This window comes from Neodiprion lecontei, chromosome 2 (genome assembly GCF_021901455.1).
Source record: "Neodiprion lecontei isolate iyNeoLeco1 chromosome 2, iyNeoLeco1.1, whole genome shotgun sequence".
NCBI lineage: Eukaryota > Metazoa > Arthropoda > Insecta > Hymenoptera > Diprionidae > Neodiprion > Neodiprion lecontei.
Genome location: NC_060261.1, coordinates 9,964,285 through 9,980,317, shown reverse-complemented (window position 1 = coordinate 9,980,317; position 16,033 = coordinate 9,964,285). Strand labels below are relative to the sequence as shown.

Sequence of the window (16,033 nt, the reverse complement as noted above, 5' to 3'; positions counted from 1 at the left end):
TAAACAATAGAACTCACTCAGAGGAGTGTAAATCGAATCGACTCGAAACTCTCGGTAAAAAATTTTCTTCCTCTCCTCTCTCCGGTTCCAACTTTCGTTCTTTCTTTTTTTGCTTCTTTCTCCTGATCTCGCACTTTAGCGGGTTCAAGTTTAACGCGTATATTTCACCCGAGACCAAAAGGGTTTCGTCGGCAGACAAAGTTAATTCACCGAGTTAGAGCCACTTCGCAGGGGGCGGGGGGAAAACTAAACCGGGACAGGACGGGAAAATTTTATTGTACGTATATACGAAATACGCGTTATAGCTGTATAAGGAACCGGTCGGAGTTTCAGGATTAATCAAACTTCAATTTTGCTCTGATTTAGTACTTCATTTAATACAGTTCGTCGTCGAACTTCTTTCCACACCTGTCAAAGATAATTACACATCAAGATACCGACGAAAATTACATTTATTATCCTTGATTCCTCAAGAATACTTAGCTAGATTTCGCGAATCAGTTTTAAATATTCACGTATACACACGCTATTATACACTAAGAGATATGGGTGGCCTGAAAAAAAAAAATATTTCCACCAATTTATACTCGATATAAAAAGGTTGGGACAAGAGGTACAATTCAATATTACATAATTTATATTAGACGGAAAATGATGGAAACTAAGACAGAAAATATGATTGATGGCTTGCAAAACTGACCAATTAATAATTAGTAAGGATGGACTTACGTCCTTGTGATACTATAAAAAAGGTTCATGAAAAACTTCTTATTTAATAATAATTAAATATCGAGCCTAATGACGGCTGTTAATTTCAACCTACATAAATTATGTAGTTAATGGCTGTCAAAAAATAATTTAAAGCCAGGATTTAAGACGGCGAGGCTGCATTGAAACAGTTTATACATGAAAGGCAGCTGCTTGATGAATTAATTTTTAACGTTTAATTGTACATTTGAGCTGCTGAATTGAGAATAACGCTTTGATAATATTAAACGAATCCAACGTGGAGAGAAGAATGGGAAACGAAGGGAGGTGAAGAGGGGAAAAAAATGTGAGGAGGAGTTAAAAAATTGTTTTAATATGTATTCGAATATATTAAATTAAAACTTGAGGTTAACAGCCCGAATTTAACAAGCCCGATACGTCATGAGAACGTGATATTGTATTTAAAAAAAAACAAAAAAAAAAAAAATAGAAACCAAAAAAACTAACGAAACAAAAGAAATGAAAAACAATAGTAATAACAAATAATGCCTGGGTGGAAATTTAATAAAAAATGACTTTACATTTGGAGATAAAAACGCTGCAGGAATGAACCAAGACGCAAGCAACTTCGGTAGGAATAGAGGTAATCTTTTCTCTCTTGTTACCACATTTTTCGTATTTACTTCTTGTTGCGAAGACAGGGCTCGTTAATCCCAAGCACCAGGCACTCGGATCAGAAAATTTAATATGAAACAAAGAATTGTATAACTTTCTATGTACGTATAATATGTACACATATATACCCGGCACCTTGGCCTTCGTATTTCACCCTCCTGCACCCTAATGAATCCTCAAAGCGAGTTATTGCGTATTCCCTTTCATCCCCTTCTTTACTCTACTAACGAACTGCAGCAGTTTTCGCTTACATCTTATACGCGAGAATAATTAACGCAAATTTGTCACAAAGGATTTGCTCAAGATGAAGCATATCGGATTTATTGTCTTTTTACAATGGTAATATATACGTATATATATATATATGTATATCGGAAGAAAGTAATTTGCGATTTTTCAACTTGACGCACCCGAAAAATGTATGCTTAGGTTAAAATAAAGATACCGCAAGTAACGTAGAACCTGAATCTTATCACAGAATCTTTCTTTTGACCTAAGAAAAAAACAAAACTTTTTAGCGGGTGCCAAATTGGGAAAATCCCCTTTTTTGCTAAAGCACTCGAATGTGTGAATTATATATTTATATGAGTTGAAATAGCGTACCTTATGCGATCAGCTATTGCAGATATTCTATAATGATAATTATAATGCATGAAATCCGAATTTTGAACATCACATATTCAGTCTTCCATCGTTGAAACCGTTCAATTTATAGAACCGAACTTTTGATTGCAAGTTATTGAAGATATACGTATAATTTTTCACTGTAGAGGTGAAAATTTTTATAGCTACCGCGATGCAGTCGTTGAAAACTTTGAGATTGAATATTGCTAAGGGAAGTTTCGTTTTTTACAGACGTTGAAATAATTTTTGACTAAACTATGCCGAATGCGGATAAAAATACGGGATATGAAATCAGTTCGCAGATATTGAGAAAAAATTCAATCAATTTTTATTGTATAATGATTGGATTTTTTCTGCTCATTCTATCGTATTATCGGAAAAACAGCGCAAACCAGTTAATATTTTATTTTATCTGAAACAATTCCAACGTAATTTAGAAGAGTTTTAATTAAATTTCTAGAAATATTAATAATGACAATTTAAAATTATATCGTACTTTCTTCACCTTAGTTATATAAATTTCTAGGCTTACACAAAAGCAACAGAAGCGCAAGTTCACGCGGTTATACCTTCTGTATGTGAGTTTTTTTGTTTTTTTTAGCTATCAGCTATCAACGTCTTTCCATCAAGACGCATTTCGTACACTCAAATATGGTTTACTGTATTCGTATTGTTGATTTTTTAATTTCTCGGTATTGAGGAACAAATGCGGTGAAAATACAGTCTCTTAACTATTTTCATTACGTATTACAGCCAAAAAAAAAAAAAAAAAACATACAGTTCAAATACGAAATGGAAATTAATTTCGTAGCTCAAACAGAAAATGAAGTAAGTGAAACTATTCTTTTTTTATTGTGGTAAAACTTACATTATTTTCTTACATTTGTTCCTGTAATTTGATGTTGGTCGAATAATAAATCGTTCAATGCCTATCTAATAAGAAAAAAAAAAAAAAAAATGTAGCTCATAATCAAACAAACAGATTTAATTTTGCAACAAGCAGAAACTATAGCATTGAAAATTGTGATCACGGTAAATACTCGGGTGTAAAAAATATTCTCATGATTCCAACGATATTCAAACCGTGATATTGTAACGTTGATAATTTTCCTGTAATTTCATAGTCGCTATAAAAAAAAAAAAAAGAAAAATAAAGAAAAGCTTCTCAGTCTCTTACTCTTTCAGACAGATGTCATGTCCACATTTTGGATCATTTCTATTCGTATCAATAAACCTAGTCTGGACCGCAACTGGTCGGCAGGGAAGCTGTAGCAGTAAAGCCCTAAACAATCCGCTGCAAGCCGTATAACCCGAGTGCACGAATGCATGTATAATATAAAGGAGGAAGCAACAGCACCTGCTGTATTGAGAATCGATATAACCTATTCGGTATCGGATTACGTGCGCTCAGTCTGCAGTTCGCACACCTCCAGCATCATCCATTGATGCCGTTTTTCCTTTCCATTTCCATACAGTAGATTGGGAAGATTAACAGGCTTTTCAATCTCTCAGCTCGTTGTCAGTCGTTCGAGACGTACAAGTGCCATTCATTTATTCAATCTCGATCCGTACATCGTCGCTCATGAATCAATTTCTCAAGTGTATAAAAATACTTGTAGTTCATTCAGCAGCGATATCGCAAGTCATTTTTTAACTTACCGTTTCCTTGTTTTCAGAGAAATAAGGAAGTTGTAATTACGTTTTGAAGTTCAGAGAATCACCTCCAATCATTTTCAGATGTAGATCAATTTTTTGTCCGACGATATCTCGAGAATCAGTTACAGGATTTCAATGATTTTCGAGTCAATCGACGCGGATTTTCCAAACTTAGAACTGATTAGATTTTGGCTTTGATCGGTTGGGTAATTTTACAATTATTTAAATGAGGATATCTTGAGAATGGATTAATGGAATTGAATGAAAATTTGTATAGCAAGATTTTTTGGGTCGCTAATCACGAATCTGAAGTCCGATTGCGAAATCCAAAACGGCGATCCAATATGGAGGAAAAAATCTAAAAATATTCCGATTTTGGTAGAAATTGGTAGACGGAGGTTTTTTGAGTCACCGATAACGAATCCAAGGTCAGACTTACAAAATTTGTAACGTTGGATCCATTCTAGTGGTTCAAAATAAAAAAAAAATCATTATATTTTCACGTAATGTGGTATCCGAGGACTTTAAAATTGTCGATCACAAATCTGCATATTTCGTTCGAAATTCGATTTGGATGTTGTTCTTTTTTTTCTCTATGAACTTGGAACCTGTAGTATGAGAACGGGAAGTTCAAGGGCGTTTTATTATGATCAGTTTAAAGCCAGCTTGTTTTTCCTCTAGATTGATAATTGCGACTCAATTGTTCAGCGTATCAAATACGCGGCACTTGATCGTCGAGAAAAATCGTTGAAAATACAAGTTCCGAACATCTCTTACCATAAATCTAATGTCCTGTTTCTTAGTAATATACATTTTCCTCAAACCATGTCAGACTTTGAGTCCGCATCTTTCGCGTATGAAAAATTATCGCGTGAAACTGTTTAAGTGAAAATCGAAAAAGTCAGTGTCGTGCAAGTGATTCCAACGCTTATTTCGCGAGTCCTTTTGTTTCAAAGTTTCGTACGTGTCTTATTACAGTTTCGTCACAAGCTTCGTCATTCTGGAACTCATAATTCTGTAACTCCGATTCGAGGGTTTCCGATATCCGCCATAAAGAACCAACGACGAAATACCGCTTTTGCTTATAAGTTAGCACTTATTTAGCAAACTATATTGCGGTATTATAGGTAAACCCATTCGGGATAATCGTGTATATATGCGACGAACCCGAGATTGCCTGAGGTGAAATGATAACAGATCGTGCGATGCGTGAAACCCTCGGCATTATAACACGCAACTAAACTGGCCTGTTATACACTGGATTATAATAGCATGATAAACCGAGTGACAAGCTGTGCACGTGATGTAACTTGATATACTCATCTTATCCCCCCAAAGTAATACGCCGGTAAAAATATTTCCCGCAAAAACGAAAAAGAAGACCAAAAAAAAAAAACGATCGTCCGCTCGGAAATTTTTTCACATCAGAGAATCGTGAAGAAATTCTTAAGACATGAAGCCTATTCTACGAAAATCTTTTCCTTCTAATTTTCTGATATATTTTTCACATTTTCCTGTAAATTATCGACAAAAAAAAAAAAATTGGAGGTAAAGAAATTTTGATTAATTTTTATTATTAGCGTATGAAATATTGTAATAATATTAATTTCACTTTCAAGCAGCACATCTAGAATCGCATCACCGTGTCGTATATTATATATCCGTAATGTAAACCAGCTTCAAATTAAACATCATCGTGTTAAATGAGTAAATTATCACTCCGGGACGTTTGATCGGCACTCAGGAATTTTACGATGAGCCAATCACTATGCAGACAATTATGCACATATTGTTGTATAATATTTCATCGAATCTACTGGGTTAATTTGTTTTCAATCCTGCAATATTGGCATTAAAAATGTGCTGAAACAATCTATGCACTCGACGAAAAATTCAGTGAATTGACGAAGCGTTAAATTAAATTTCGTTTCGCATTTTACAAATTTTTTCGCCAATGACAACAGTGGGCTATATTACTTATTATACCTAGGATTGTAAATTGTTATAACATACCTGCAGCAACGACATCTGCAAGCGTTGAGCAATGTCTGGGAAATAAAATACGTTATTTCCGGATATGAAGGGCTTTTATTTCCAGCCGGTTTATATGCGGCCTTAAACAAACGACTTGTCATAAAATACACATGATACATGTATACTACGCCCGTGGTGTCTAAATATTTTAACGGGCACAAACCGAGCGAAGGGGCGAATCTAGCAGGGGACAGCAGTCAAGTTTTAATTGGTTAATTAACGCTGGAATAAAATGATACCTTGTAACAATAAACCGTCGCTGGAACGCGTATCAGCCTGACGATGAACGATAGAAAAAAAATAAAAAAGAATCACCCATCGCGGGTGAAATTTTCTCCTCTTTATCGTAATCATAAATTTCTCTATATTACCCGAATTAAATTTCGCGTTTGCTACCATACTTGCGGCGTTTCAATGCTAACGACAATAATAAGGTGTTCGTTGTCTTTTTCGTCATACTTTTATAGAATATCATGATTTACCAGCATTCGCAAATCACGTGTCAAAGAACAAGTGCAAATATTTGAATGCCTAAGATGCCTAAACTTTTTAGACCATCGTCGTTCTTCAATTTTTGTTTTCCCGCACTGAGAAAAATTTCATTTGTTACAGTAACTAGAAAAATTCAGTACAACAGGTATCGTTAAAAAAAACTGTTTGAATATTGTTGGAATTACGAAAAACGAGGTACGCCTAACCATTTTGCGCTATTGTCGATCCTTTTTTGGTAATTGCAGCGGAAGACCAGTTTGTGAGGTTTACTCTACTTTTTTAGTTAAACAAGACTTTAACGTCAATTTATTGTTCCACAAGCGTTAAATTTTCGCAACAGTCGCAAGAAAACATAGCAACAGCGATAGTAATGAGAAAGAATAGCAACGGATTCTAAACTTTCCGGTAACAGCTAGAAAAATAATTTTCAATTTGTACCTAGAACTATATTTTTCGATTGTGGTAAGAAATGAAAATAGTTAAGGACTGAGCGGTAACCGGACCTAAAAATTTCTCTCAGTCTGCCATCTGGGATAAGAAATGTGATTGCACTGTTCGTTGGAGATAAATCTCAAGTACAGGCGAAAAGCTGATCGTGTGTGCGTTTGGAGCGTGATCCATCATCCGCAAGATCCTCACCCTCATCCCGATTCTTGATCTACTTCTAATTGAAATCTCTATATGTACACGTATAATAGGTATGTATAAATATCCTCTACAGCGAATTCGGCGAAATCTTAGGTTGTAATTTATCACCATACACCGGTAGCCTTTCTCGACGATAATCCCTTCCCTGCACGTTCCACGGTCTATTATCTTAATTAAAAGTCAGCCATGCGTATTGTGCGATGCTTATCTTCCGCTGCATGCGAATATAGATATACGTATAGTGCATGAATGCGGTTTGCTTTAGGTCGACTTTGATGGGAGGAGACACCATAATATTTGACGATCAAATTGCGCAGTAGGTCAAAATAATGCACGACACCGTCATATGTGTACTTAACGTATTCACAGTACACCAACATATGCACGTAAACCTGAGGTTTGATGATCGAATCACGTATTAATGTTTCATGATAACATTCAGTTCAACAACAGAGCTAGAATTTCGCCATATTGTTGCTGAGCGTGTTTCATTCTGCATGTTATCGTGTGAGAGAACTGCTACTGCACTTATGATTAAAACGACATAACGCTTCGCATTCGTAATTCGAGTTCAATGTCACTGAAGATTTGATTTTACGATAGAATGAAAATTCAATTCGCCGTGGTGCAACCAACGTTTCAATTCAACGTATTTTTAAATGACACGCTCTATTTATGTGGATTTTTTTTTTTCATACAAAACCACTGTTTTAATGCAGACGTATACGATTACAGACTTGGTTTACAACGCGATGCAGTTGAAGTTGAGTACGTACGTTGATTCAATCTAAACACAGATATAGGTATGTATAGCTACGGTTAACTGTACAGTAATAAGGCATGACTTATCGTTCATCGCTCGAGTGAGTTGCGCCTGTTTATTAACCATTGAAAAATATTTCACATTATGCACCGTACGCAAATGCCGTGCGTAGATTGTACAGACCACTTCGTGATAATTCAATTTTAAAACAGTCCGTTTGAACGGAGTAAGTGAGTAATGGCGCTATTGAAATTTGCGATTGATTCATACTGAAAAATGGAAATTACGCCTGAGAGAGAAAAATTTAATCTTTTAAACCGATTGAAAATTAGCAGCGGTTTTAATTTCGTGTTATCGTCTCTGGAATTGGAATCCGTGATCATATTCGCATCACGTAACTATTTTGCAATTCAGACCGTCCAATCAGTTTTCACCGGGCATGACTATAATTGACTTCTTTTGCGTCTGCCCGAATCTAAATATCGGTTGTTCTACGCAACACGTTTATTTCCATTGAAACAACGTTCGATATAAAAGCATCGTCAGAGAAATCTTGAAAACTGTGTAAAGATCAGCTCTCTACCTATAAATTTTTAATAATTTCATCAGATAGAGAATGACTTGTATTCATACCATGCATAATTCTTTTCAAAATATCCCAAATATAATTGGAAAGTATTACCGATCGACTTACTACTATTTGGAAAGATAAATTAGGCAACACAAATTGATTTGTTTAACATCATTTTATTCACAATCTTTTTCTTTTCATTTTTCTTACAATTAGTTCCAATGGTTTTAGCTAGCTCGCTATAAAACAAGCTGGACAGACCTGCCGAGAATTCAACCTGGCAAACTATTGTAAGCCCGGGGGAACATTGTTTGTTTAAATAAACGCCCTGTATCAGTTGGCATGGCAAACTGACTTACCGATCGAAATACCTTGTCCCAATATAAGATAACGGCCCTATTGTTACCGACTAAATCGCCACGAGTATCGACAACCGGCCAAATCCATTTGAAATATTGCTGAGGGCTGATTTCGTGTCCTTTTGCTTGTTTAAAAAGATTACCCGTAGCTGGCGTCTGTAACAACGTCATTCATGAATTAGGCGATGATTGACTCTTATCGCACAACGGGTACACTGCGATGCATAAATATACATATCGCGGAAAGTAACTCGTCCATGGACTTTATAGCCTCAGAAATGCAGGAAATACAAGAATGGTAGCACCTGTGAGAAAGCTGCAGAAATTCTGTTACAAAAGAGCGATGCACCATCGAAATTTGAACCTTTCCCGTTCATTTGTTCGTTCAATATATGAAGAATAAGGATGAGTTTACTCAGTCGGTAGAGGTAGAAGACTGTATACCCTTAGAGTAAATTCGAGAGTAAATTTACTTGCATTAATCCGGGAACGATCTTTGTCTAATTGTAAAATGATGAACCAATAATTGACCGGACGCAACGTGGAAAGGTCTACGAGGTGCTGAAGTTTTCGATTCATTTGAAAAACTTGTAATCTCTTTTACCGACGCAACGGAATTCGCCATGACGTCATACGCATACCACCTAACAGGTGAGCGCAAGATGGCTACGTTAGGTACACAACTTCAGTTCGCTTCCGTGAGTTGTAGCGTGGGTAGCGTGTAAGCTGTCATTTGTCAAGCCAAGCCATCTCTCGAGCACTGTCAGCACGGTGAGTGGGAGGAACGCTCTTACGTGTATCAGAGACCTACTCATCTCTGCGTGTATCGGTATTTTGCGTTGCATCCACTTCTTCCACCGTAGCTTCGGCCTGTGAAAGAAAAGGTTATGGTACTGATTTGAGTTATTATTCGCCCACGGCGAGCTGGGCCATTAGTCAGTTTGCGGCTGAGGGGGGAGGAGAAGGAGAAGGAGAAGAGCAGTACGCGTGACCTTTGAATGAAATCATGACATTTACTGTATGCAAATGATCGCCAGACGGATGATACAACACGACACAGCAACGCAATCGCAGATCGTCTCGACAGGCCGCCAACAGTTTCGCGCTCCCAGTTATTCGCGGTGTGACTGTGGCGTCGAACCTCGCGGATTCGGAAAATATAACCTGGCCGTTCCCCCGCCCATCTTCACCGTTCTGCCTCTGCTTCTCTAATACGCTTAATACGTATTTTTAAACCTGAATCGTTACGTAAATGTCGAGCAGTGAAACAAACTACGCGAGGCAGGTCCTTCGCCGACGGCAAGAGGAGAAGAGCTGAGAAGAGCCGCGCTTCCTGCCTGAGAGCATCATGATTCGGAGACGTTAAATGAAGCTGAAAAACAGAGAATGGACGCCTCGGACGACGCGAGCGTCGACGCTGAGGGTCCTTTGGACCCCCGCATTCAGGTGAGCCAAACTCGTTCTCATCTCCGACATCTTTTCCACTTTTCCGCTCTCCAGCACGATCAGTCTCATTTGCAACATTGCTTTTCGGAGTCAAGTTAAGTTAGGTTAGGTCAGCCTTTTGTGTTCGCATTTACGAAATTTTCACCGCCGTAAATCGGCGCCTCGCGCTACCTGACACGGCCTGGCACCTTGCCCTACTTCGTTTACATCCCGTGCGTTCATTCTTTCACCTCAACGAATGCTAATCATCTTTCGACCTGCGTTCCGATTTTATTTTCTAAACCCCGTCGATGCTTTCCCCCCTACTTCCCACCTACGATTTTTACTGATAATCTTTTGTGCAAATATTACCGTGCGTCAAGGTGTGTTTAATCATTCGTGAGTCACAGGCAGGATGCGAACACGCACACTAATTCCCACGTGTAGACCACGGTATTTAAATTCTAGAAAACATTTCGTCACGTAGGTAACTCGTCGTTCTTTAGTCTCGGCATATTTGTTTGAGTTGCAAATTTTAGTGTAATAATGCTGACGGAAAAAACGCGAGGCGATTTCTTTCTACAAATTGGAATGTATTAAATCGTAGCTCGTGGTTCAATATTTACTCAAAAGAGGGAAATTTGTGGGAACCTTGACTTTTCACTGGAATAACCAATTTATTAACTACTTGTAAGAGTAGACATTTTTCTAATGGCACAACTACATGTTTTAACCACATGTTTCAGTAACAAAAATTTTTCGAGCTATGCAGTTTTCACATCACGAAAGATGCATAATGTAGCAATGTTTATGAATACTTGATAACTGAGCTTCTACGCCTTCGTTGTGTTATTTTTTTTTTTTTTTTGTTTTGTTCACTTCTTGATCGAAACTTTATAACTGATGCATACGTGGCATTAATTATCCCATCGCTATAGCTAACAACCACTTCGGTACTTTCAAATAATTGTGATCTAGAAACACGATTCTGCTTCATTGCAGCAGTAGAACAATGCTATAGTACACATAATTGATTGTTTTCTACTTTCAGATCGAATTGGAGAATCTCAACAATTGCACAGACGAAATCAATAAACTAGAAATTGAATTAGATGTAAGTTGGTAAATTATTCATCTAGAAGTAAATGTATAATCGCAAATTTCATATAACACACATATAGGTGCTAAATAAAACCTTAAAATAACTGGAATCATTGCTTATTACAAATTCTTTTCAATACTATTAATGTCTTTTCCAGGAAGCGCACACAGCATTTCGCCAATTGTTATCAGATTCGACAAGACGATTGAAAGAGATAGCGAATAAAATAGGAACAGGCTGCATAGAGAAAGCAAGATGTTATTACAAAGCATTAGAAGTGGCTCAGCAGGCTCAGGTTTGTAACTATTGTTACAGTTTCTTTTTTGTTTTTTATGAATATTATAATTACAATTTTATAAAATTATTTTAACGAACCAAGCAATTGAAAAATATAAAATTTCCTCATCATGTATTCTAGATACAGTGTCAACGTCAAGCACAGCTCTTCCAGAGGGCTAGCGAAATCCATTCTGCAGCGAAAGAAACCGTCACTTTGGCCGAGGCAGGATTTATTTCGCATCGTCATGAGTGGAACTTTGATCAAGCATGGCAAGACATGCTGAATCATGCAACTATCAAGGTAGGATAAAAGTTTTTTTTTTCACGATAACTCTATCAATTTTCGTCTGAGTTCTTATTAACCTGACATACTTTCATCCCATTACCAGCATTGCCTGTTCTAGATTGAACGTGTTAATAGTTTTCAATGGTAGAAAAAAAATTAGAACTCTTAATACAACCAACTGTGATAATCGTCAAGAGCTTGGTGCTAATTTCTTCATCGCTGCAGTACGTCATTTAACGTAATGTGAATCATTGAATTTTAAAACAGGTCATGGATGCGGAAAATCAAAAAGCCGAATGCGGAAGAGAGCATCTGAGGCGAGCAACCCTCTTTCACGATGCTGAAAAAAAGGTTCAACAGCTTGAGGAGAAACATCGTAGAGCAATAATCAAATCAAAGCCGTATTTTGAAATCAGAGCTCAGTGTGACGAGATGCTGGCAACTCAGAAGGCAAGAGTGGAATGTTTGCAGAAGGGAGTTAAAAAAGCGAAAGATACCTATGCCAGAAGTCTTAGAATACTGGAGGACATCAGCAATCAAATTCATCAGCGTAGACGAGACTATGGTACATAATCTATGCAAAATTCTTTGATATTACGCAATTGGTCTTGTCAACGATTTCCTTCAAAATTAAGTTTAAACGTGTTAGAAGTCACGATCAAAATTCACCGAGTGACATTTATCCGTGATAATATTCCCTTGTGCAGATAAAAATTAAAATACATGAAAATACCAGGGTATTTAAACAATGATCTGTCTAAATTTGTTCGTAATTGGGCTCTTAGAGTGTTTTCATAGAAAATTACGCATAATTCGTAAAAAAAATTTCAGATATGACCAAGGGGCCGAGAGAACCTGGTGTTGGTGCTGAGCTTATAAGTCCGACGGCAAGTTTAAGTTATGAAGCTGAATTGGATAAATTGAGCTTAAGCAGGATAAACTCTTTAGCCAGCAGTGAACCAGACATCGATGAAAGAACTCGGGACTTCGAGGTGGCTACTCAACTTACTAATCAACTCTAATATCAGCTATGAAATTACTGGTCAATTATTCTAAAATATCTTTCATTTCATTGCAGGATGTTGACGACTTGAAACAACGAATGGAACAACTCAGTACTCGTTCTGTCGATGGAAGCGAGTCTAATTCGAGTCAATGGGAGTTGGAGTTACAGGCCAGTGTTGAGAGGCTTAATACCTTACCCATTAGAAAGCTAAATTCCTTTACCACAGATGAAGTGAGTAGAGACTTTCGTGACTTTAAGTTCAGTGAAAGCGGCCTAGTGTCTGATGATAACTGTTGTCAAATTTCGCCTCAAGTTCAAAGGTCACGGAACAATTACGATAACGAATCTAGAATATCATTCAATCACGGGTTAACCACTGTTAAAAGACCTTTAGAACGAACGGACTCGGCGATATATTATAAAGATTGGCACTCAATGGCTGAGCAAACGACTAATTCAAGTTCGATCTCATCTGAAACTCCTTCGAAAACTCAAAATACCCTTTCAGCTTCATTGAACAATGACGTCGAAAGTGAAAATTGTCCGATTAGTCGACAAGAAGGTACTGCAGACAATGTTGAAAAACGTGATGGGCCGAGTGGCATGGATTCGCAAAACGTCAACCTAACTTATGCGAAAAAGAAAATTTCAGTGGATCTGTCGAATTTGGAAATAGATGACATCACTGAATCGAATTTGGAAAACCTATTAAATTCTCAAAGCGATGAAAATGTTGTAAGATCGTTGGGATTGCGTGAAGAAAAGTGTAATTCGAAAAATGATTCCGAAGCAATGTTCCATTTTAGCAAATGTGATGGCAGCCATTCTAAGCTTAAAAATAATGTTCATCAATTGAATGAAAATCGTATCAGTAATGATAAAAGTAAGCTTGGATATAACAGTTCAAGCTCTACTCCTGTCAAGCGTCGACTAACGTCTAAATTAGAGATAGCTAAATCTTGTGAAAATAGCTTGAACAGAGATTTCGTGGAGTGCCCAAGAACGAAAAGGCCGAGTTCGAAAACTTCAAGTGTCAGAGAACTTCCGCTGCTATCACTTATTCAAAGATTTCCAGAAACGCAATTTTCTAGAGACAAAAGTTGCAGCCTGACGAACTTGGCTGAAAACCATAGTTTTACAACTTTTCCGGGTGGTTCAAATTTTTGAAAATATTTACTTTGTGATGAAGAGCACCTCCATGCCCTGACCATAACTATAAATTGTGATGAAACAAAATGAAAAGATGCATTCAATTCGTAAAATATTTTTGTTTTTTTATCCGCGCTAACATCGAACTTTTAACATTTTACACTTTTAACATAGATGTGAATCGTGTTTCATTTTATTCATTTAATTCATTCACCTGTAAAAATTTAAATAATATGGGGTTGTGATAGTTCAAATTTCTACTGATTCTTTCAATTTTACACTTGTAAGACAAGCATATAACTCTCTTACTGGGAATAGATGAAAATTGAGCACAAATGTACTGGGGTAACCGGCCTAAATGATATTATTTTTCATGGAAAATAACTATTGTGCCAAGTTTAGGAGTTTGTCTCTCGAAACTAAAACTTACAGATCTAGGTTGAGTGTGAATGCAATTATTTAAATAAGTACTGTCTTATACATACATACGTGTAGATTAATATTTTTACCTGCAATGCTTGGGAAAAAAAAGAAAAACCTTAAACGCGAGATCGTGAGGTCATTAAGTTATTTCGCCCTGTAATATAACAAACTTTACAAAATGTAATACGACGATTCAGACATAATATTTGATTAATCATACCTACGGTCGAAATAACTGAAATAATTGTAAGATAATGTTGAACTTGGAATATCTCATCCCATGATCGAGAACAACATATAAATCAATTTTACCCAGATCAAAGGACTTTAAGTTATATATAAACAAAGTCGTGGGTAAATTACTCATCGATCGAGGCTCAATTTTTCCTAATACTTACACTAAACGAACTCAACTATATTTCAGTAGTGCCTCACGTCGATAACACGGGTACTGAAACAGTACAATTTTTGCCCATATTTTAACAAAAAGAATTGTTTTTATTATATTTAAAAGATTTTAATGCTTTAGCGTATGCTAAAAAAGGTCTTAAGGCCGATTAACAACACTTGCCAATATCCTAACATGTTCTTAGCAAATCTAAGCCTTCTGTTCAATGTTTTATCATGTTTAGTTCATCTTGTTATTTCGTTTTTCACATTGTAAATACGAATCAATTAGAAAATATGTATCTATGTCTAGTATAGACATGTATATAGCATAATAGAAAAGAAAATGTAATTAATGCGATATAATAAGTACCGATCACGAATCATTGCATGAATTATAGAAATACGCAAAAAATTGAAATGGATTTGTAATACTAGAACATTCACCAATAGATTTGTACATTCAGTAGCTCACTGTATTAATTTCTGTACTCTTTAATCGAACCGATGCGTAGAGTAAAGTAAACACCAACCTTCGTTGCTCAAGGATAAGATATTTTATTACAGTATGTGTGGATTTAAAGATTTTTTTTTTTTTTTTATTAAAACAGAGGCAATTCTTCATGACTTTTAGTTGCATTTTTTGCAAAATATCAGTACCTTCATATTCATAATCATACAGCTGTAGATACGTTTCGATAATTGTTGGTCCAAGTATGGAAAGCGACATGATATAGATGTATTTTTTATTAAACGACAGTGGTTGTATTTCGTTTGTACAAAATTAATTTTTAAAAAACAGCGTGATGATAAAAGATTTAATGAGTAATAAGCATAATATTATATACCATTATCTATACCAATAATCCATGTAAAGACGCAGTTTTATCATCCTCATTCATGATGACTACATTCAAGATAGCTCATAATGCTCACTAAATTTGTAATTTTAATGTTACACTTAGCCCTATTGTACATGTTGAATAAGAGTTATGATACTAAAAAATTCTCCGACTAGTCTTCTATCATCCTAGAAAATTCATAATTTTTACAGATGATGCTACTGTGTGTCTCTAGTACAGGCTAGACAGTGGGTTTCCTTTTTCCATAATCGTACCCTATTTTTTTTTTCTTTCCTTACGAGCACTCTGAATCTTGAGGTGTCTCATGGTATTCGACCGAAGGTCAGATTTTGGCCGGAGCCGATTGACCGACCCTAGCCGAAGCCAAACCCGAAACTTTGATGAGACATTTTATGATCACACTGGCTAGAAACCATAATGATATCGATGCAGGTTGTGTCAGAATTATTTGGTATTATGCACGTTCGTAGTGATGAAAGAAGTACTCGATTTAGATATTTATTTCTTTATTGAGATAAAATAAGATATCAGTACCTATATCGGCACGAAACTCGCGCACGTTTGTACGAGTTTGTCCGTTTTC

The 16,033-nt window shown here is 36.3% G+C and overlaps 1 protein-coding gene across 1 annotated transcript; it reads left to right on the top strand.

The window, feature by feature from the left end:
- The first annotated feature begins 9,367 nt into the window (after window positions 1-9,367).
- On the top strand, window positions 9,368-15,595 carry LOC107220229. The gene is made up of 7 exons (XM_015658731.2): window positions 9,368-9,976; window positions 11,007-11,069; window positions 11,215-11,352; window positions 11,476-11,637; window positions 11,890-12,187; window positions 12,454-12,614; window positions 12,701-15,595. Exons 1-7 carry the CDS (start codon window positions 9,917-9,919, stop codon window positions 13,793-13,795), a joined length of 1,977 nt encoding a protein of 658 aa, XP_015514217.1. The 5' UTR covers window positions 9,368-9,916; the 3' UTR covers window positions 13,796-15,595.
- Window positions 15,596-16,033: the final 438 nt, after the last annotated feature.